We start from the raw sequence: 22,514 nt of genomic DNA on the forward strand, positions 1-22,514 counted from the left end.
AATATACTTTTTAAAAATTAACTTGTTCCCAAATTTACTTCTAATCATATTTTAAAGTATGCAAAAATATTTAATTTTCCTCCAAATAAAAATTATACATTGTTAGTCAAGGTAATTCAGGGTTCTCTAATCTCAGGGGTGTCAAACTCAATTTCACTGAGGGCCGCATCAGCATTGCGGTTGCCCTTGGGGGGCCGGGTGGCTGCGGCCTACTGGGTGGGCGTGGATGGAGTGGGTGTGGCCTACTGGATGGACATGGCCACCTCTATATCGTTTGCGTCAAGGGTGCCTGTGGGGGCCTGGGCAGGAGTGGGACAGATCTGAGGGTCTCTGACAGAAGGGGGTGGGACTGGGGCAAGCGCCAAGGCGTGGTCCATTCTTTCATTCCTCACAAAAGGTGACACCTCCCCAGCATGCACCCAGGGGGCAGGGCCGACACAGCAGGGGCTGGTTCCTTGCTATTTCTAGGCGGCCTTGTGGAGCTAAGACTGAATGCGTTTCAGCATAGATGGCCACCACAAAATTGTACATTGGCTCCCAGCTGGCCTGGGCCAGGGCCAAGGCAGCGGAGGCTGTTCCCTCACTGTTTCCAGGATGGCTTTGCGGGCCACATGAAACCACTTCGCGGGCCGCATCCGGCCCCCGGGCCTTGTGTTTGACATGTCTGTCTAATCTGAATCCCTCCTAGAATTCTTATCAAGGCTAAGAACTCCTAGCATTTTCAGGTTGGCTTTGATATATTCTCTTCTATTGAATTCTAAACAATTTACAACTAAGATTTGTCCTGCTGCTTCTCCAAGATCCTAACAACGGTTTTAGACAGATACCTAGGAGAAAGCAGAGAACTATGGAATATTTGGTTCAGAAAAAAATTATGCCTAGGAGAGTGAAAATGTTAGTGATAGTCCTAACAAGAAGCATGATGGAATTAAGTCACAAGAATACAGCAAGATGTGATAACTTATAAATGAGGTCCAAGGGAAAATATACATGTAAAAAAAAGAAATAATAAATAGGAAAGAACATTGCATATGGTTTCTCTGCTAATATTAGTAACTAACAAGCCAAAACTGAAGATCCCGAATACTCCAATAGATACAATGGAAACATGATGACCTGAATGCAAGCTGTAGAATAATAGTAAAAAATCATAAATGCAGGATAATTAAAGAGGACATAAAGATCAAACTAATTAGAAATTTCAAAAAGACAAACTCCTCTACATAATTGGTGTGAATAAATAATAATGGATCCCATTAGTAATTCTAATGCTAATAGTAAACTTCTCAATATATTTTGAGATGGAAAATAAAATCAGGGAGCCACAGATGAGTGCATTTTTTAAATAGATACTCTTAGGAGCTAATACAAAATGGAATCTTATTGAATACAGTGAGATTTAGAATACCATTATAATAAAAATATTGTTTATACTAATTAAAAGAAAAGGATTCCAAATTAGCATATTCAATTTCAACTCTTTTTCAAAAATTATTATTGAAAGAAAATATAAGAAGGATCAATTCTTGTAATGACCTTGGAAGACAAGAGGATGACTTGCAGCATATCATTAGAAATCTTCTGAACATTTTTGAGAGTCATTCAGTGAAGTTATATATTAAGTCAAGAAAGATAAATTTTAGTCAAAGACATTATAACAACTACTATTAAGGAAACTGTTTACTGGACTGGAGGCTAAAACATATAAGGAACGGTTGTTGGAATTGGGTATGTCTAGTTTAATGAAGAGAAGGACTAGAGGGGATATGATAGCAGTATTCCAATATCTCTGCCACAAAGAAGAAGGAGTCAAGCTATTCTTCAAAGCTCCTAAAGGCATGACAAGAAGCAACGGATGAAAACTAATTAAGGAGAGAAGCAACCTAGAACAAAGGAGAAACTTCCTGACGGTTAGAACAATTAACCAGTGGAACAAGCTGCCTCCAGAAGCGGTGAATGCTCCAACACTGGAAGTTTTTAAGAAGAGACTGGACAGCCATTTGTCTGAAATGGTATAGGGTTTCCTGTCTGAGCAGGGGGTTGGACTAGATGACCTCCAAGGTCCCTTCCAACATTATTATTATTATTACTATTATTATTATTATTATTATTATTATTATTATTATTATTATTACACTCATTTCAAAGAACTGAAAACTTCAAAGAGAACAAAGGAATGCCAAAAGAATGGAGCAACAATCAAAACTCTTTAAATTGCTTAAAAGAGGGAAACAATAAAGAGATTCAGCCAGGCCACTGAATAACATAGTAAAATAGGGAATACTAAAATTTTATTTAGATTATTACAAGAAAATCAATACATTTTGTCCATCTTGCTTAAATTATATAGACCAATTTGTTCAACATCAGCTCTTGATAATTTGTTGAATAATATTATTAAAAACAAAACAAAACTGAAGAAGAATCAACCTAGCTTGTTCAAATTTAAATTCTGTATCACTAATCTTTTAGAGTTCTTTGATAACGCGAACAAGGACACTGTATGATCAGCTTTATAAAAAGCTTTCAACCAAGTTTCTCATCAAATGATCCTGAGCCAATTTAGGGGATAAAGAGATCAGTGTGGATCATTAAATGGCTATAGATTCTATGGATCAACAACATTATCTGATTAAAGATTTTAAAATAATCAGTAAAAGTAATTAGTTTTCACAATGGAAGTGTGGAAATAATTGGATCTATTTAGAATCAGTATTGGGACTAATGCTTTTTAAGTTGTTCATAAATAATTAGGATGTGAAACAGCAAAGCATTTTGAAAGGGTCTCTCGAAGCTGTAAGGACATCTAATAAAGAGGCAGTTAAATATAATAAAGAGGAGTTAAATATAAACAAGCATAAAATGAAAAACAAGGCAACTGCCTCCCCCAAATTCATATATACGGTAGTACCGTGCTGTAAATGCTGTTAGGATCTGAAACAGCAGCGAATGTATAGAAAAGCTAACTGAAAAACAGTTGAAACAAAACAAACCTGTTAGGAAAAATAAAATGCCAGTCTAATAATACTTTTATAATGTACAAGCGGTTTGATCTACTATAATTTCCCTCCCCTATATTTCTAGATCTTGGATTACAATTGTATAACATACTATAATTGCAGAGTAAGCTATGAGTTTGAATTCTAACTTAGTAAGTGCTTCCTGTAAAAGCTCTCTTGCAAATACAGCTAAAATCTTCTCTTTACTATTACTTTGGTCTATATATGGGAGTTTCTGAAATGAAAATAAGCAAATATTCATCTGGACATTTAAGTATTCTTTCGCAGGGAATAAACTTATACCTGTCCATATCTGATACATTATAAGTGCCTACAAATTTTCTGAACAAGATTACATGGAAAATTAAAGGATAACATTAGTCCCAACTCCCAAGCCAATCTGAACTTTTCATTGAGTTTTGAGTGTTGCGTTCTGTTCAGCCATGGCAGAAAACTCAATATAGCAAGTGATTAAAACAGGTATACATAACTAAAACAATTAGTTTCAGACCCCATGAATGCAGTGATACAAACAAACAAGGCACTGGTTTACAAAAATTTGTAAGAACATCCATTCCACACACACAAGGGCAATTTTTTCCAAATTATTATCATCATGCTAATAAGATGTGATGGTGCTTTCATCTACACAAACATCCCAAATGGCTATCCAAAAATCTGAAATGTCAAGCATAAAAACATCCACATGGAGGAAAACAGCCTAGATCCAAACACAAAGCTCAGAAGCCTTTAAAAATTCTAAATTTAATCTGGGATATTAATAGCCAATGATCGTTTTATATATGGTTGTTTGTTTTAGCAATCAAGTTCAGTTTTGGAACACAGTCAAGAAGGAATATTTTTTTTAAATTTGAGAAGTATATATCAGAGAAATGTTTGGAATTATTATTCCCAAACCATAATTAAATTTTGTTTATATGAATTGGAGGAAGACATGCAACTTCAATGTTTACTTAAGAGGTCTTTGCTTAGCAGATAATATATTTTCAAAAGTAAACTGCATTAACTTTTTAAGAGTGTTATAAAAATTTATCTTTCTTTTTGCATAGCTCTGACCTGTTGCTTCCTAGCTCCAAGCAATCACATACCTGGTGGAAATACCTACCTTTGAGAGATGATGCTCAGAGGAAAATCCCAAGCCATAAACAGTATTTGCTCTGCTATCTGCCCATTGACCAAACTTTTGTGATGTTTTTGTGAATGTCATGTTGGGAGTGATGGTACTATTTATTATTGCCTGTACACAGAAAAAATATTATAAATAAAACATAATCATAAAGCCATTTGGGGAGTGTTAATTGGCTGCTGCAGCACAGACTAAGTTTCAGACTATTTTGCCATCCAAAGAATCACCTTCTAAAAACTTAAGCACATATTCAAAACTGACATATTCACAGATATGCTCTGCTCCATTAGCAAGTTGAAATAGAATCTGCCAATGGATGGTGGGAAACTTGTGATCAACTGCAGTCAGCAAAGATAATTGATTCTATATTGTATAAACTCTTTTCAATTGTCATTATGTTGTTATTACATGAAAAGAATCTGGGGTTGCATCTTGTCCCTTTCATTATCCGCAGAGTGACCAAATATTTCAAAATTTATGTGATCATAGTAAGAATGTTGGTATCACAGACTTGTCTATTAGATACTTTCAAAATGTGAACAGTAGGGGAGTGGATGACAACAAAAATCAGGAGATAGGTATTATTTTCTTCATATGTTTATAACTGCGTGAAGAATGCTGAATACTTCAGAGAAGCGTTCTTTTTATTCAAAATGTATGATTGACTACAGTGTGAAACATAACTGAGTACTGCACTTTTGGTCTAATCTGATTCTTATGTTCATTCATTTTTTTTCAGGATATTCCTGTATTTAATGTCAACTTAGCAAATAGGTATATTAATAGAGGTTTCATCTTTCTGCCAGTATTTATCATCATTCTAAAGTATACTATATTTAGTGTTTTATGTTAACATTTAAAACAAACTTACTAAACTTACTAAAATATGTTTGCAAACTGTAAATATAATGTTTGCATTGAAGTTGAAGAATTGTACCTCTCCTTTGAAAAGAATTTCCAACGTATTGTTTCATGCTACATAATGGATACTGTATGATAATAGATTAATTCCATGGGAAAAGCTACTAAATAGAAAAGGACAGTAAGTGAAAAATGGACTGTGCAGATGCTTGACTAATTCTTACTCACTTTATAATTCAGAACTCGCAAGGTACTGTAACTGTTTTGTCGATTGTGCCAGCTTGAATTCAATGCATTGTTCCATCTACAGCTTCTTAGATAAGTAGTAGTAGCCCAAATGAGTCGCTAAGAGAACTCTGACCATATTTTTGCCCAAGGACAAAAAGAAACACATAGTACAATTATGGCACTAAGGGGACTTTTTTGATTAACTCTTGAACCTTAGGTCTAAGCTTTTTCCATCTAAATCCACAAATAGTGACGTAAAAACAGCTTTATTAATGATGTTATCAGATTCTGAAATCAATCTTATTCTCTCACACTATTTGTCTAGACCTTTTAGCTGTTTGTATATCTTATAGGCTCTAGCTTCATGTGGCTTTTGTCCCATAGGGGAGAAGTTATAATTTTTTCTTTAACAAGGCTAACAACAGTTTAGGGAACAGGTTTATGGCTAAAAACCCTTCACCCAGAACCATTAACTGTGGAGCTTTTCTGCAATTATTTGAAGGTTTTATATATTTAATGGTCCAAAATGTACTGCAAATAAAATGCAGCAATTAAAGAAGGCTAATTTTAAAGCAAAAATGAGTCTGCCATTAGATCAGAGTTGTGGGAAGTTGATACCTATAGGCAGATCAGTTTCTTAATCCGAAGGTCACCTTCCATAGTATTAGAATCATGCTTATCCCAGAAACATAAACATGACTATTCAGCAGAACTGGAGATTTTCAGTGCATTCTAACTCCAAAAATGCAGCTTATTTCAAGGAATAGCTTTTCAAGTAAGATAAATATCACTGACACCCTGAAACCTTAATGAACATGTATTGGTATTTTTCACAATGAAAGTAGCTTTCTTTGTCCACATGAGGAGCTGCTATCATTTTTGGGGAAAGGAAGGAATACTTTTTGTTTTTTGCATTTTGTCATTCAGTAGTTGGTGCTATAATAATTGCATAAACTAATTTTTGTATGAAACACTGCATTTTTGTCCAATTATTTAAGTTTTCATATACATCAATGAAATTATATATTAGTATCAATATCCTTAAAATACTGCTTTTCCTATACTAACAAGTTTCAGTGAAAATTTTGTTAATTGAACTGGTATACTGTAAGAACACTGGTCTCCCATAATATTGAGAGTCCAGCAACTTATTTTTTTATGCAAGTAAAAAAAAAAATCAACCTCATTTTTAAGAAGCTCAGGTCCAAAGCCAATTCTCTACTACAGCAAATGACCTAAATAAGGATGTTAAACAACAATCACTGGTCCTTTACATTCGCCCCTTATGGCTATTGACAGATATAATATTTTGTATTGTGTTACTCTTGTCTTGTGTTAAATTTTAAATTAGTATAATTGTAAAATATTTGAAACAGGAGATTCCATTTTAAAATTATAATTGTACATCATATCCATGGCTAACATTTTAAAATATTCAAATGGATAGGAAGATGGAATTTGTTCTTATCATTTCCTGTTCTAGTGAAAAAGAATGAATTTTGGAGAGCTGTACATGTATCTACATACAACCTATTTATGTAGATTACAATGCAAGAACACTGAATGGGGAAGAAATGAATAGGTAGAATATAATGTCATTATTCACTTGACTTGCTATCCCAAATGATCAGGCAAATTGTTATTTTTTTCATAAATGCCTTTTTTAAATAAAAGTCTTCTTTTCCTGCAAGGGACCACACCTCTAATTACAACTAAACATTTACACACATTTGTATAATGGAGCTACAAACTATATCTCTTTCCATATGGTGTAATATCACATTTCAAGTTCCTTTCCTGTTTGGCTATTGTTATAAATTATTTTATGTTAAGAATTAAATCAACAAAAATATGACTACTCGGATACAGATATACATTATCATTTCAAACAGCAGTTTTTAGCTTCTTCTCTTTTTATGATGAATTCAAAAAATTCAAAAAACAAGCAAGCTATGCCTTTTTGAACATCTGTCAATGGTTTATCAGCACAGATAGAAGCATTTTTAATAAAGTATGATTTTGTAAGCCAACTTCCAACAATTATTGTATTATTCTGGATCACATATCACTGAAATACCTTGAAGTATGTTGAAAGGAAGGCATCTATGCTTCAAAGTTAATGCAATTCTAGTTTATTTTGGCTTGAACAATCAAGGAGCTTACCTTTGAGCCATCCAAGCTGATGATCCTATAGACGTTTCTTGTGCTGTCATAGAAATAGGACACAGTAACAGCATGCTTGCTGGTGGGAACCCAGTTCTTCTTTGTATTTGGATCAATTTGGAAGACATGAGCTCGGGTGCTGTAAATGGGTTGCTCCCTGTAGGGCAGAAAGTAAAAGTGATGGATCTGGTTTGGACGTAGTATGATTGTACACGGGTCATTGGAATATTTCATCCATTGGATCCTACTAATGACTTCACTTTGCATCAGTAATAAACTTGCCTTCCTAAGTCTTATATGTATAGACTGAGATTTCAGTGTAGCACATGAAAAGTATTCAGAGAACTGCAAGTCCATTAAAATAAATTGAGTGGCCAGCTGTACAGTCAAATAAAGGAGACGTATCTAAATATAGAGGCATTACTGATATACCACCTCCTCCTCTATCCTCCTCCATCTGTCAGCTTCTTTAAATATGGGCTGTCAATATTGCGTTTTCAATTAAAGGTCACCTAATTATATGACTTATTCTAGTTTATTTAATTTATTATTATTAAAATAATATTATGCTATTTCTGATCATTATCAATCTTATTGGTGAAATATGCTTACAAGGACTGATCATGCTGATAGTGGGAGAAAAGAATCCAATAATATCAATTCCCGATCTGTTAATAGAACACATTCCCTTTGCTATGCTCCCTGTGTTGTAAAGTTTTGGGGTCACCCACAGAGTTGGGGAATTTTTTAAAAGTATCTGAATGATGTCTGATAAAGAACCTTTCAATATTTTCACACTAATCCATTTTCAAATATCAAAAATATGTTTTTCAGAAATAAAAGCTGGAAATACCATCAGCAGAAAATGAAAAAACAAATGAAGAAATAAACAGATCCCAAACATGTTTAGGAAAACTAAAAGGTCTTGGCCTACAGCTTCTCCTACTGCAGCATGGAGTATAGGATGGCCAGTAGTCCATTGATATCTCTCCTTAGTTCATGGTATCCTTCTCAACCTTATTTCTGAACTTATTGGCTTAAGGATCTGGAGAACCTGTAGGAGTAGCTAGACCCTACAAAGCTAAAGAGATCTTTTTACAAGACTCACAGTTTGATCCAAACACAAAGTAGTCTTGTAGCTAATGACCAACTGCATATTTGCTTTCATCTAACTTAATCACTTTCATATGTGCACAGAGATTTCAAAGCTGGTGGTTTATTAAGTGGTAACCATTTATGAATTACAACAAAGATCCATTAAATTAGCTTGGGGAGTTACTACATTCTTAGAGCTTCATCAGATAGCAGATAGCCATCCTTGGAAGTGAAATAGATTAGGCCCAATAATCCTTGGATGGGGACAATGAGAGAATATCAGCTCTGTAAGTAGACTTAGATGGAAAAAAAGATATCTTGAAAAAAAACACCCAATATCAAGCTACTTCTTTATTATGGCATACACATGTCCATGAAATCGCGAGGAGTTCAGCAAAATGCAAAGTAGATCTGCATCTCAACACAGATGCTTATTTTAAAACAAAACAGGTAAACTATTGCCTTTCAGATGCTCTAGCTCAGGGGTGTCAAACTCGCAATATCACATATGTTGTGACGTATCGTGACTTTTTTTCCATTTCCGGCAATGGGGTGGGTGTGGTTTTGCCATGACGCATCCAGCCTGCAGGCCGGCAGTTTGACCCCCCTGTTCTAGCCTATAAGAAGTAATTTTAAGGAAACTTCTGGTTTTGCGCCATAGCGCTTGCTCGTGGGATTGCGGACCTCCACACTCTGTGGCTAGTTTCACCCTGCCAGGGGACCCTAAATGGGTCTAAGTCACCCCAGAGAGGTGGCGAAGAAAAGAAGGGTATTGTTCTGTCCCAGCCTACGTGAGTCTTTGTTAAGCTCACAAGGAGAAACCTCTCTTCCATCAAGCAGGCTGGAACCAAGGAAAAAACCAATCCCCTTTTATTATTTACAGACCTGAGTAAATGTCCAAAGACAAAGGCAAACAAAACACAATTCATTGAAATTTGATTCCTTAACACAAAAGGTTGTCTTCAGCAACCAGCACCTCCCACACCTTCCCTTTTATTATGCAGCCAAGGTGTGGCTTCCTAATACCTTCCCCTTTGCCTTTGGAGCCCCCTATTGCATTCTTCTGTCCGACTCTCTTTGCTTGTCGGCGTTTACGAGCATCCTGGATATCTTTCAGCTGTGAATCATCACTGTCCAACTCAGCCTCCCAGCACGGCTATGTCTCAGCCTAGCGCGAGTAGAGGGGCCAAGCTCCTCATCAGACTATAAGTCTTGGAGCTTATCAGATCCTTCCTCTGACTCTGATGTCACTCCAGGCCTCTCCTCCTCCTCTGATTCCCCAGACTCAGCTGCCGGGTCCACTGGCTGATGAGGAATCACAACAGGTGCCCCGCCAATTCTGGAACAACAGCGGTCATTTCATCAATTCGGGGAAAGCCTTCTAACCCGACAGAAGAAAGGCTGGTCACACTTTGTTGACCAGCCCAAGCTACTTGCAGCCAAAGTGCAAAGGCACTAACCAGCACAACAGTGAACCGCGTGCTTGAAACTGGATGAGGAATTTGATCTTCTGTCTCCTATTTTATATCTGACTTCCTGGAAAAGTTCTTCAAGAAGCAAAAAGCCTCCCAAAGTGAGAAGGGAGAGGTTTACCTCATCCTTCTATAGATGGAAGTGGCAAATTAAACCCTTATGGGGAATAAAAATATAAAATACTACAGTTTGGATAAATTTGAAAGCTAAGAAAATTGTTAAAACTCTATACCTGAAAAAGCATTGATGAATATATATATATTCAATAATGATGGTGAAAATGTGACTCCCGGGCATAATTATAAATGGAATGAATAAAGCGCGTTCACCAGGAGAGTTTAAAGTTAAAATACTTTAATTAAAGTATTTTACTATATTAAAAGGTTGCCAAGCTATAGACCTCGTGATGGGGTCCGGTCGGTTGATCCTTGCATTACTCATGTAAGACGTACTTTCAAATTCTGCGCTCCTACGGTTGATTTCTTCTCTACTACTCACCACTCCTAGGTTGGGGGGGGAACATCCCGTATCGCCTTGCATCAAAGTAACCTGTGTGATGCTAGACCGATCATCTGGTGGGGTCTCGGGCCTGGCCACCTCTTTCCCCCGTGTTCGCCGCACTATTCTCCGGGGACACACAGCCATGTCCATGTCCTCACCCACATCCCCCCCCCCGCAGCCCCCAACACGTCACATGTCTATGAACCGAATGTGGGTGCGGTTGTGCTCATAAGCGAGCTTCCCCACCCTCTGGCTTTTACACCCTGACGATGATGGCAGTGATACAGCCATCAAAAGCTCGGTTATTTATTTATTAAATACTTGATTGCTTTTACTTCCTGGTGGTCGTCTTTTATCTGTCAAGTATGTATATACCCAGGAATCGACACTCTTCGGTTTTTAGTTTAATTCTTAATGTTTATGGAAGAGCAGCGTTGCTCTCTGCCAGAAGGTGGAAGAGACTCGCTCATTGCATTTCGGACAATTACCGTAAGATAGCCTTCTTACATGTTTGCATTAGAGAGGACCTTCCACCTAGGTCATTAAGAAGGAAGCCTATGGTTGATTGTTTTGAAGGCCGACGCGTCGTCCACCAATTTCAGCATGGCATGATGCGGGCCCTCATTGGAGATTTGCATAGACGTACCAGTAACTTCATCAGACGTGCTCAGGACCATTGTGAGCTATGTCGTGCTAAGTTCACAAACCAACATTTTGCTGCATTAAATCACCATATTCGGCTGGTTTTTAACAACACAAGATTACGTGCTACGGATAGACTTCAGAGTAAGATCGAGAGATTACGGGAATTGCAAAAGAACACTGTCCCTTCGGAGAACCTTGTGCATAACCTCTCTAGTAAGACACTTACTCACTCCCAACTTTCCCTTTTACAATGGGACGTGGGACACAACTTAACGGACGCTCGCGCTTTGGACTTTATGGTGGCGCTGGAACCAATATTATACCGCATTGGCATGGAGGAAGTTGGAGATGATATTAGACACCGTGTGGTGGGATTACTCATGAATCATCGACGCCATCAAGCTCTATCAAGGAATGAGTTGGAGGCCCTTGTCCAACTCAAGAATGATGACGCAACCCTCATATTGCCAGCTGACAAAGGGAGGGCTACGGTTGTCATGGATAGAGCCCATTACATCAATAAGGCATTGGGGTTACTTGATGATACTACGGCCTACAGGATTGTGAGTGGGGACCCCATGGTGACCCTTAAAAACCGGGTTAATAAGACGCTCAATGGCCTGAAACGCGGTAGAAGATTAGATGATGTAACCCTTTTGAGGATACGCCCTAGCGATATGGCGGTAGCTAGATTCTATGGGCTACCCAAAGTGCACAAAGAAGGGGTTCCCCTCCGCCCTATAGTATCATTTAGGGGTACCCCTATGTCTGGTTTGGCCAAGTGGCTGAGTCTTCGTATCGGCCACTTGGTTGCTGACAGCCAGACTGCAGTAAGATCGGCAGAGGAGTTCCTGGACAGGATTAGGACCTTAAGGATAGAGGATGATGAGGTGATGGTATCTTTTGATGTCGTCTCCCTCTTCACCTCTATCCCACAGGACCTGGCTCTTGTGACCATTAAAGATCTTTTGAGTCACAAGGGTCTAGGACAACACCAGGATTCCCTCCGCCCGGAAAATCTTATGGACCTTTTGGGTCTTTGCCTCAAGACCTACTTCATGTTTCAGGGCAACACCTATGAGCAAATAAAGGGTACTCCCATGGGGTCACCCATCTCCAGCGTTATTGCCGAGGCTGTATTGCAGCAGATAGAACACGTAGTGATGGCCCAGTATTGTCCCAAATTCTGGGCCCGCTACGTTGATGACACCTTTGTTGTCATCAAAAAGAGTCGGAAGGCTGACTTTGTGGGCATACTCAATTCGTTGTGCGTGGACTTGCAGTTTACGGAGGAGGAGGAACATCAAGGCAGGCTGGTGTTTCTTGATGTTTTGGTCCATCGCCAGCTGGATGGGACCCTTGCTACTAGGGTTTACTGCAAGCCCACGCACAACGACAGGATTCTGCATTTTAACAGCAACCTCCCGGTGGCCCACAAGGTCAGCTACATTAGAACCCTTTTTAAAAGAGCTGACTCACACTGCAATACGGCCAAGGCTAAAGCTAAAGAAAGGAAATACCTGTTTCACACCTGTAGATGTAATGGATACCCCATTAAATTTATTAGGCGCCATAGTGCTCTATCCAGGCCTCCCCATAATCCATCTATTGGGGGGGCGCTTCTACAGACGTGTATCACCCTCCGCTATGTCAGCAACGTTTCTGAAGTCATAGCCAGGCTATTGTTATCCTATGGAATAAGGGTGGCACATAGACCAGATCGAACGTTGCGTTCCTGTATTATGAGGTTGAAAGATCCATTCCCTGTTACTGAAAAATCTGGGGTGATCTATAGAATTCATTGTATGGATTGCCCAAGTAATTATGTGGGAGAAACCTCGAAAAGAGTGAGGACAAGAATACAGGAACACAAACTGGCAATAAAAAGAGGAGAGCATTATTCTCAGATTCTAACTCATATGGTAGAGCTTGGGCATAAATTTGATTTTAACGGGGTGCAGGTTGTCACCAGTGATGCCTCTAAAAGCGGTAGACTGCTTAAAGAGGCTTGGTTCTCAGACAACAAGTCTATTAACCGATGCGTGGAATTACGTCCAGCACATCAGGTTATGAAGGCATGGGAGGCATGTACTTCCTCTAGACGGAAGAAGCACCCCAGTGTTAATAATCTCGAATGTCCATCTGAAGGGATGGATAATGAGATGAGGGAGATCCTACCATCCAGAGTGCCCCCGACTAGTAATAGTCTCTACATGCATCTGTTAGAAAATGAAGAACCCATTGATAACAGTAACTCACCCCTAGGTACTCTAGACACTCCGGACATTCCTCCTCTTCAACATCGTGTCCAATCCTCGGAACTGTACATGGCACGCCCCCCTTTTGATATGAAGCAGGACTGCTCTCCTTGCAACTGTATTAGCGCTCATGCTCCTGAAGATGCCCTTGTTATGACCAGTTTGGGCATTTATTTGAACATCGGAGCTCCCAGAGTAGATAATAATTGCAGCCGCCCCATTGAGGGTGTGGTTACGCGTTCTCGGATGACAGCACGATGGATGCAGGAGAGCGCAAGCGTGAGCACCGGACTTGAGGCTCCCTCAGAATATACTCAGGGGGGGAGGGTTGAACGTTCTTCAGACGCTGAGCTGACACGGATACGGACCGTAATAAGTCATCACGCACCCCATACGCGGATATGTGATGTGTTGGGGGCTGCGGGGGGATGTGGGTGGAGACATGGACATGGCTGTGTGTCCCCGGAGAATAGTGTGGCGAACACGGGGGAAAGAGGTGGCCAGGCCCGAGACCCCACCAGATGATCGGTCTAGCGTCACAAAGGTTACTTTGATGCAAGGCGATATGGGATGTTCCCCCCCCCAGCCTAGGAGTCGTGAATAGTAGAGAAGAAATCAACCGTAGGAGCGCAGAATTTGAAAGTACGTCTTACATGAGTAATGCAAGGATCAACTGACCGGGCCCCATCACGAGGTCTATGAGCCGAATGCGGGCGCGGTTGCGCTCATAAGCGAGCTTCCCCACCCTCTGGCTTTTACACCCTGACGATGATGGCAGTGATACAGCCATCAAAAGCTCGGTTATTTATTTATTAAATACTTGATTGCTTTTACTTCCTGGTGGTCATCTTTTATCTGTCAAGTATATATATATACTGTTCATTTTTCAACTTTTTAAAACAAAGAGTTATTTTTCATATATATATATATATATATATATATATATATATATATGAAAAATAACTCTTTGTTTTAAAAAGTTGAAAAATGAACAGTGATATCTAGTGGTGGATTAGAGAAAACTATAACAACATTGACCCAGAATTTGGCAAGATGCCTAGAAATAGCAAAAAACAGCTGGGAACAAAGCATTGAGCTATCTACTACTGAGTGAAACTACATATGTTTAGAAACTGCTGACCTTCTGGGATTACAAACACACTGAGATGCATTCGTAAACCTAAGAACTGTTTGCAGAGAAAGAAAAATCTTGGCCTTTGGCTAATCTTCTAAAGGAGAAATTACTGGAAAACTTTTAGATGATCAAATACTTTGAACTGAATCCTGACGTTGATAATTACAAGACCCCTGAAAAGAAGAACTGTCACAAAATATTGTTTTCAGTGGTACCTGACAATTGGAAACATATTGGATTATAAAACCATTTTATAAAAATAAGAACTACGTAAGATTTGCTGTTTGGATTTTAAGATGGGTTGGCTTGATAAAGCTAATTAAAAAGATTGACACTGATGAAAAACTACTTAGAGGGGAGAGATAAAATGGATATTATATATCTATCTAAAAGTGATAGAAAAACATACCCAACACCTTCTGCTGAAGACCCAAGTTTGGAGCTTCAAAGATCTGCAGAAACAATGACTCAAGACAAAACAAATACATTCCAGGAGAAAATATGCACAATGCTGCGACAGATTCAAATGATAATTGTTTCAAAACATGAGGAGATTAGAAATAAATTTGACAATTATCATTGATTGTTTTAAATATATGAACCCAGTACTTCACGAAGTACTAAATATTGTTATTGTAAAAAAAAATAATACAATATATTTTTTTAAAAAAGAAATAATTTTAAAAAGAAGCAAGATAATTTCAGAATATTAATGATTTTGGACCCTTCTGTGAATGACTAGTTTAGTGCAGTATCTGTATTAATGGTGTTCTTCACCAAATAATGGATTGAAATGATGTATGAACTTGTAATTCTTTCTGAAAATTAAACATGATTGTAGTAAATGTACACTAGGTGGTCTTAAAAATAGTTTGTCCATTTTAAAATTTACAATAGGTAAACTAAATCTGCATTACTATAAATCTCTTCTCCAAGAAAGAAAAATACACTCCACTTTCAAAGAATATCAGTGGAATTTTGGAAAAGATTTTGTAAGTTTATTATTATAAACTAAGAGTCTTATAATTAGGAAAAATCATGTTTTTATATTTACATGCTAGTACGACCTACTGAAAGACAGAAAAGCAGTATTAATCATATCAGAGTTCTAAAATCCTCCAGATTTTTATTGGGAATTTCATCCACAAAAGCTTCTTGGTGATTGCTGGCTAGATGATAATCCTACCAATCTAAGTGAACTTTTGAGCTAGGGAGTTAATTCAAGTATGCCATGTCTTCAGAATTAGTCTATAATTAAAAGATCTTTAGTACCATTATGAATTTCTTTCAGATTCAAACATGGGGCAAGATACACTGTTGGACTAATATTTTATTCTAAGTTAGAGAAAAGATGTTACTATAATTGAAGTCATGGGGAAAGCCATTTAATTTCATTCAACTAATTTTACACTAGTCTTTTACTCTGATGAATTTCATAGTTACTATTAACAAAACCATATATCTCTGTTCTTCTACTCCTTTAGGACTGCTAAATAAATTACTGAAGTTAACCTATTCACAGATTACAAACCAAGAAAATTTCAGAACCTATCTGGATATATGCGCCCACCTTGAGAACTACTTTTAATTTATTGTACAGGATAATTTGGAGCCAAAAGGCAAAATGCACAGCTTTAATATTAATTATTTGATAAAAGCCTAGGAAATCTCTGGCTAAGTAGTAAATGATATACTTGAACTGCATAAAAGTCTCAGATCTGTTGTATTCCTAATAAAGCAGAGCTCTATCCAGACCAAGGATCTTCAAACTTGGCTCTTTTATGACTTATGGACTTTAACTCCCAGAATTCCTCAGCCAGTGTGCCTGGCTGAGGAATTCTGGGAGTTGAAGTCTACAAGTCATAAAAGGGCCAAGTTTGAAGATCCCTGATCCAGACTATAGAGGAACAGTGCCACAGCCACTGTGCTCTTGACCAAAGGTAGTCAAATAGATTAACTCAGTATACATAAGTATCTGCAGTTAGATGAGGAAACAAGTGACAAAACATGTCATTATGCAAATTCATTCCTTTGCATAGTTGCATGCAATTATGTGATGCAAGGATAATAGAGCAGCACTTCTAATGTGACATCATGATACTTTATTATTTTGTCCTTACTGTGATCAAGAATTATTGTCTATGTTGATGTCTGCCCAAAGGCAAAGTATTCTAGATATGTTGGCAAGATTGCTTAATACTGTCTGTCAGCAGAGTACAGGCAAGTTGAAACTAAACATAGACTCTTGTCAATTCCTGATACTAAAAAAAATTGAGCTAAGGATCATTCTTTTTATGTCAAAATAAAGGTCCTAGAATTTTACTTCCTATTTTTAATTCATTTGGTCTAAAACCCAAAGATTGACACTTTTGTTAAGAAACCAGCAACTAGATACTAAGATCTTTCAATACATTTAATTTACCAAGTACCAAAATCTACGGTGGGAGTTTCTGTAGGAGTACTGAATTGCTTTATTCACATATAAGCCATGCACCTTAATTGTAGGAAAAATGTAGTATATGAACAGATAATGGCTCTTAGCACTACTAACTGATATATGGCAGCTATTCCTTAATTCTCTTTAAAATAATATTTTTTTTATTTTTTTAAGTGTATAAATGAAATTGGTATAAGAAAGAAAAATGTTAAACACATAAGAAAATATATAAAAACTATAAACTAATGTATAGATAATTATACCTGTATTTTTGTGTCTTTGAGTCACTGTTGCTTCCTGGTGACTGCCTGAATTAACTAGACCCTCAGTTTTTGAGCCAGATTTTCAGAAGTTTGTCACTGACTTCTCCACTAGGCTGACAGAGTGATTAGCCATTAGAAATCATAGTGTCCTGGTTTTTAGTCTGTTATTTCAATCACTAGACTAAACAGGCTCTCATATAGATAATGATCCTCACAGAATTTTAAACTGAACATACTTGGTTAATACAGTACTGTACAAATCATCTTAATAAACAATAGTGGCAGCATTAGTAATAATAAAGTAGTAGTAAAACAATATAATAAACAATACATTAGATCAATCTTGAAGCTTATACAATAGATCAAATTAAGATTTAATTCCACAGATTAGAGAACCCAAAATTTGGGATATACTTCTCTCTTAAATCTATTTTTCCCAGAAAGAAAAAGAAATCTAGAAATAGCAATGGGAAATAACAGGTAGAAAAATACCTGTCTAAACCATAAAGGTTCAAGCAGTCCAAGTGCAAGCAGTCAATCATAATATTGACCTAATATTCTTATTTTATTTCTAAGTTGCAAATATTTAAATGTAACACATACCCTACTCGTTTATCTAATTGTTCACAATTCCATGAATTCAACATTCATGAACTCTCCATAAAGAAAAAAATAAAACCTGTTATTTGAGAGTACAAGGTAGAGTCTTACATAAATGAATGCATACAGTATAAAGAGAATCCCCTCGTATATAAACAATTAGCTAGAATTAGTGTAGATGTATATTTAAGGATGCCTGACAGTAACTTTCTCCTTTTAAATACACCATTGCTGCATTTAATAATTGTACTATATTTATTATGGGCAGAAGGAAGCCCTTAATAGAACTAATACATTTTAAATCAGGAGTGAAGTGTCATGGAACCTGGCAACTAATACTGTAATAATGTCCAGCAATTGCCATTGCCAACTGGATATCTTGGCTGAGTTGCACAACAAAACTGAGTAAATGAGAAGCCATTCCACTTGGTGGCCTTGATGCATGCAAATGTTTATTTCAGGTAAGATGTACCATAAAGTCTTGATACAATTGAATTAAAATGCTCTCCTTTCTTCAACAGCCTTTCTTTTACTATCCTGTTTTCTCTGTCTGCATAGATACATCTATCTGATATATTTTATCAGCACATGGCCTTTTGTGGCACTTATAATAGTATATAATGAAGAGTGTCAAATTTACTAAACATCCAAACTAAATTACTTCATGGTAGCAATGGTAATACCATTACATGCTTTGCCTCCCTGAATTAAACCAGTGTGACAATCTTACTCTATATCATTATTTCTCAATTGCAGCAATCTCGGTATGCGTGGACTTCTGGGGAATTCTGGAAACTGAACTCCACACATCTTAAATATGCTGAGGCTAAGAAATGCTTCTCTACAGTATGTGAGTTTCTGTAGTAACACAAAACAGGTGCTCTTACACTAACCATTTGGAGACACTGGAAACTAGGATTTTATTTGGTAAGAAAGAAACTCTACCCATGATGAGAAAACACGGGAAATAAAATACAGTGAAATCTGCACTTCTTCTAAAATATGATTAAGACAAGGCACCAATGTAATAGGAATTTTTGCTTCTTTCTTCCAGTTTAATTTCCATCGAAATAACTTTTAACTATGGCAGTTTGTTTGGTGTCACAGAGTTAATTTTGATACTTGACAACTGCATGGCAAATGCTAGCTGCCTTGGTTTGTTCCATCAAAAATTACTGATAATTCTTCCGAGAGTGTTCCAGTAATTTCTTTGATCCCACCAAGCCATATTTCCTGTTATAATCCCTTTCTTCCTCTTCATTCCACCTTGCCAAGTAGAATATTTTCCAGTTCATCATCTCCTTAATACCATAGCAGCAGTTAGTAAATGGCAAACAGAAGAGTCTGAGATAAACGGTGCCATAGCATACTTGTCTATATATTGCCAGTTTAATATCATAACAGTAGGGTAGAAGGATAGTGATTTTTAGGTATATAGCTTCTATCAAAAGGATTTCTTCTTACCAACTTTTGAAGTTCTTTAATAGGGTAAATAAATCAAGTCATTCCAAAAGCTACTTCCAGATGCTGAACCACCCATTTTAAAGCAACTTTCTAACAGTCATGCTGCACAGGATTTTTAAAGGCCCAGGAAAAAACAGATCAAAAGATGTTTCTTCATAAAATTAGCAATCAATCGTTAGTTAACAATCAAGCAGCAACTGAAGGAAATAAACTACCATTTATCCCCAGTTTAGGGAAGCAAGAAATTATTAAATTGGCCCTATTTCATTTGTCATAAACTACCCAGCCAGGTGTCAGCAATAAGCTAGTCATATTAATGGATGATACCTCTAATTACTGGGAATAGTCACAATTCAAACAGAGTAAATATAAAGCGACCAACACTGGGGCAAATTTTTAGAGGAATAATCAGGAATGAAATAAAAAGGAACCGTGGTAAAAAAAAATTCCATGAAAATACCAACTCAATGTATAGCCACTACGAAAAGAGCCAAATGCTAGTGGTTATTAAATTAAGAACAGAGCAAGATTTATATTAATGGATTTCATTCACTTTGGGTTTACGCACTGGCCTATTATTTCAATAGAAATGTTGTGAACTGCCAGAGGTCTTATTGAAGTTAGCAGTCTTTAAGAATGGTAAGATAAATGGACAAATAAATAAATCTTTATTACAGGTCACATGCATAAGATTGTGTAAGGTTTTGGTCTTTTTGTATAAAAAAAAGCCTATCAAGAAATATGGGTGAGGAAAAAAAATGACCAAGTAACTAAAGTATAGGAGAACTTTTCCTTTCAGAAAAAGCTAAATATATGGACTTTTAAATTAAGTAATGAATTCAATCATATCAGGAAGGGAAGGCATAAGATAGGTCATTATTTTTCAAACTTGGCAACTTTAAAATGTATGTACTTCAACTTCCAAAATTCCCAAATCAGCATGCTGAGATTGAGAAATACTCTTCTAATGTAACTGGACACAACAATGGATAATAAGCAATTCATCATCATAGTTTGATATCAATCCAAGCAGTTTACTATACATTCAAAATATAGTCTAGGACTCTAGGCACCAGTGTAGTGTAGTGGTTAAGGCATCAGGCTAGAAACAGGGAGATTGTGAGTTCTAGTGCAGCCTTAGGCACAAAGGCAGCTGTGTAACTTTGGCTAGTTATTCTTTATTAGCCTTAGTTGAAAGACAAAGGCAAATCACTTCTGAAATCTGAAATCAAAACCATAGGGACATGTCCAGACTGTCAACAGAAATCAAGCCTGACTCAAAGGCACAATGAAATAACATAAGGCTCTAAATTACCATTATATTTTAGTGTTATGGTTGATCAATTATTTCTGAACCAAAATGCTTGCTATATGAAGCAAATGAAATCTGATTTAAAATCATTGTTTTAACTTTGTAGTAAAAGAAAATATCTTTCACCTTAAGTTGGGTTATACTTTCTGCTCTCTATTATTTCTATAACTCCTCCTTCTAGGCCACCCTGAACTGTGGCATTAGGGGGCAGCAGTGAGGCCAAGCCTGAAGTAGAGGTCTGGGCTTTAATTTCAGCCCTAAGGCCACTATTGCCACACAAAAAGGCCATCTTGGTTCATTGCCAAGATGCACAAGCTTTGGGGAATGGCACAATTGTCCCAGGGGCACAATGATCCTCAGGATCTGCCATGGACCATTTACCTTCAGTTGGTGTTTTTTCTGTCTATAGGCCCCTGCTACTAACAGGCTTAATTGTGCTTACCTTGCACAATTTTCACAAACTCCAAGGGTTGTATGAGAGCATACCTCATTCCCACTCGGCTTCTGCAACCTCTGTAAGCACTGGTATGTCATCCAAGATGTTGTGGCATGTCAGCTTTGACACACATGTCATAGGTTCACCACCACTGCGCTACAGCTTCAAGAAAGACTCAGGTTCCTCCCACTGCATTCGCTAATTGTTGCGTCCTTGGCGGGAAAGCAGACACGAGAAGCAGCTGGAGTTCTCAGTTTCTTTTATTCAGCGTTCAGCTTACAGGAAGATGGCTTCAGCCTCGCCCAAACGCCTCGCAGCCTCTTATATAGGCAACTCCCGGGTAAATGGGTTACTTTTCCCGCGCCAGCACCCGCGCATGCGCACGGCGCTGGCGACAGCCTGTCTGGTCCCGGGCAGCTTTGCACCTGCCCGGGACTGCCTGCAAACGCCCGAGCCGTTTGCAAGGCTCGGGACATAACACCCCTTTCCCCCGGGCTAAAACTACTACCAACATACAACATTTATTTTATATGACATTTTGCTCCCCAGTGCTTCCCACTGTTTACTGGCCTTTGCCTTGCCAGCAATGTTATGTAGTCTTCTAGGTACTTGGGAGATTTCTTTGCTCTCTGTGACCTTCTTAGCTCTGGATTACTGGCATAAGTCCCCTGACTGGAGGGAGGCGTGAGCCTTTTCTCTCTATTGTGCCCTGGTGTCTTCCAAGGACTGTGCCCCAATGCCTGGCCTGCTCGCTTGCCCACCGGGCTCGTCAGGCCAGGGCTTCTGTTGCTTTGTGACCTGGTTGACCTGCCTAGCTGTAGACCCTCGGGCCCCTTGAAGTGATAGCCGCTGCTGGGCGTCTCTGTAGGACCTCCTAGGTCAGTCCAAGACCTGTCAGGAGGCTGTCCATTCCCTGAACCCCATTCTGTGTTCGGGCTCATGTGGGTTTCTGTACTTTCCCAAAACTCAGGTGTTCCCTGATTTGTGCTAGGGTTGTTGTAGTCGGGACTTGGTTCCTCGACTAGCTCTGTGTATGTTTGACCCCCTGTAGGATTTGGGGTAAGGTCAGGCCAACCTTGGGGATTGTGTGCCAGCTCTCTTGCGGGGAATGATTTGTTGGGATGCCCCCGGGTATCCTCCGTGACTGGAGTGCTGTGTGACGTGTGTGGAAAGTGAGTATGCCCCCGGGGTGACTCCCTGGCTGGAGTAGGCGTGAGTGCCTGTTGTGTGGGTAAGCTCATGGACTTCTTGTTCGGAGCTCTCGCGGAACCCTGGGATGGCCGTTTGTGGCTCCCTCAGTGGAGATGGGCAGTAGCTCTTGCCCTTCCCTTTGCTCCAAAGGGTCCCCCTCCCCCCCTGGAAAAGACCCAGGAGTCTCAGCAGAAAAGTCTCGCCTAGAGCGAAGTTGGTCGATGTGCCGACGCAGGACACGACCGTTGTCCAGGGCAACCTCGTAGGAGAGAGGACCTGTGATCCTGGACACAGAAGCGGGGACCC

The 22,514-nt window shown here is 38.3% G+C and overlaps 1 protein-coding gene across 1 annotated transcript in view; it reads right to left on the bottom strand.

Moving 5' to 3' along the window:
- Nucleotides 1-22,514, bottom strand: part of HOMER1 (homer scaffold protein 1) — a 76,597-nt gene that overhangs the window by 41,559 nt on the left and 12,524 nt on the right. Inside the window, exons 2-3 of the mRNA XM_039352835.1 lie at nt 7,399-7,555; nt 4,126-4,257 (exon numbers count right to left, since the gene is read on the bottom strand). Coding sequence (XP_039208769.1) covers nt 4,126-4,257; nt 7,399-7,555 — 289 coding nt within the window. The remainder of the gene's footprint in view (nt 1-4,125; nt 4,258-7,398; nt 7,556-22,514) is intronic.

Source organism: Crotalus tigris, unplaced genomic scaffold (genome assembly GCF_016545835.1).
Source record: "Crotalus tigris isolate CLP2741 ecotype Arizona unplaced genomic scaffold, ASM1654583v1 scf7180000018484.1034840, whole genome shotgun sequence".
In the NCBI taxonomy this organism is placed as follows: domain Eukaryota; kingdom Metazoa; phylum Chordata; class Lepidosauria; order Squamata; family Viperidae; genus Crotalus; species Crotalus tigris.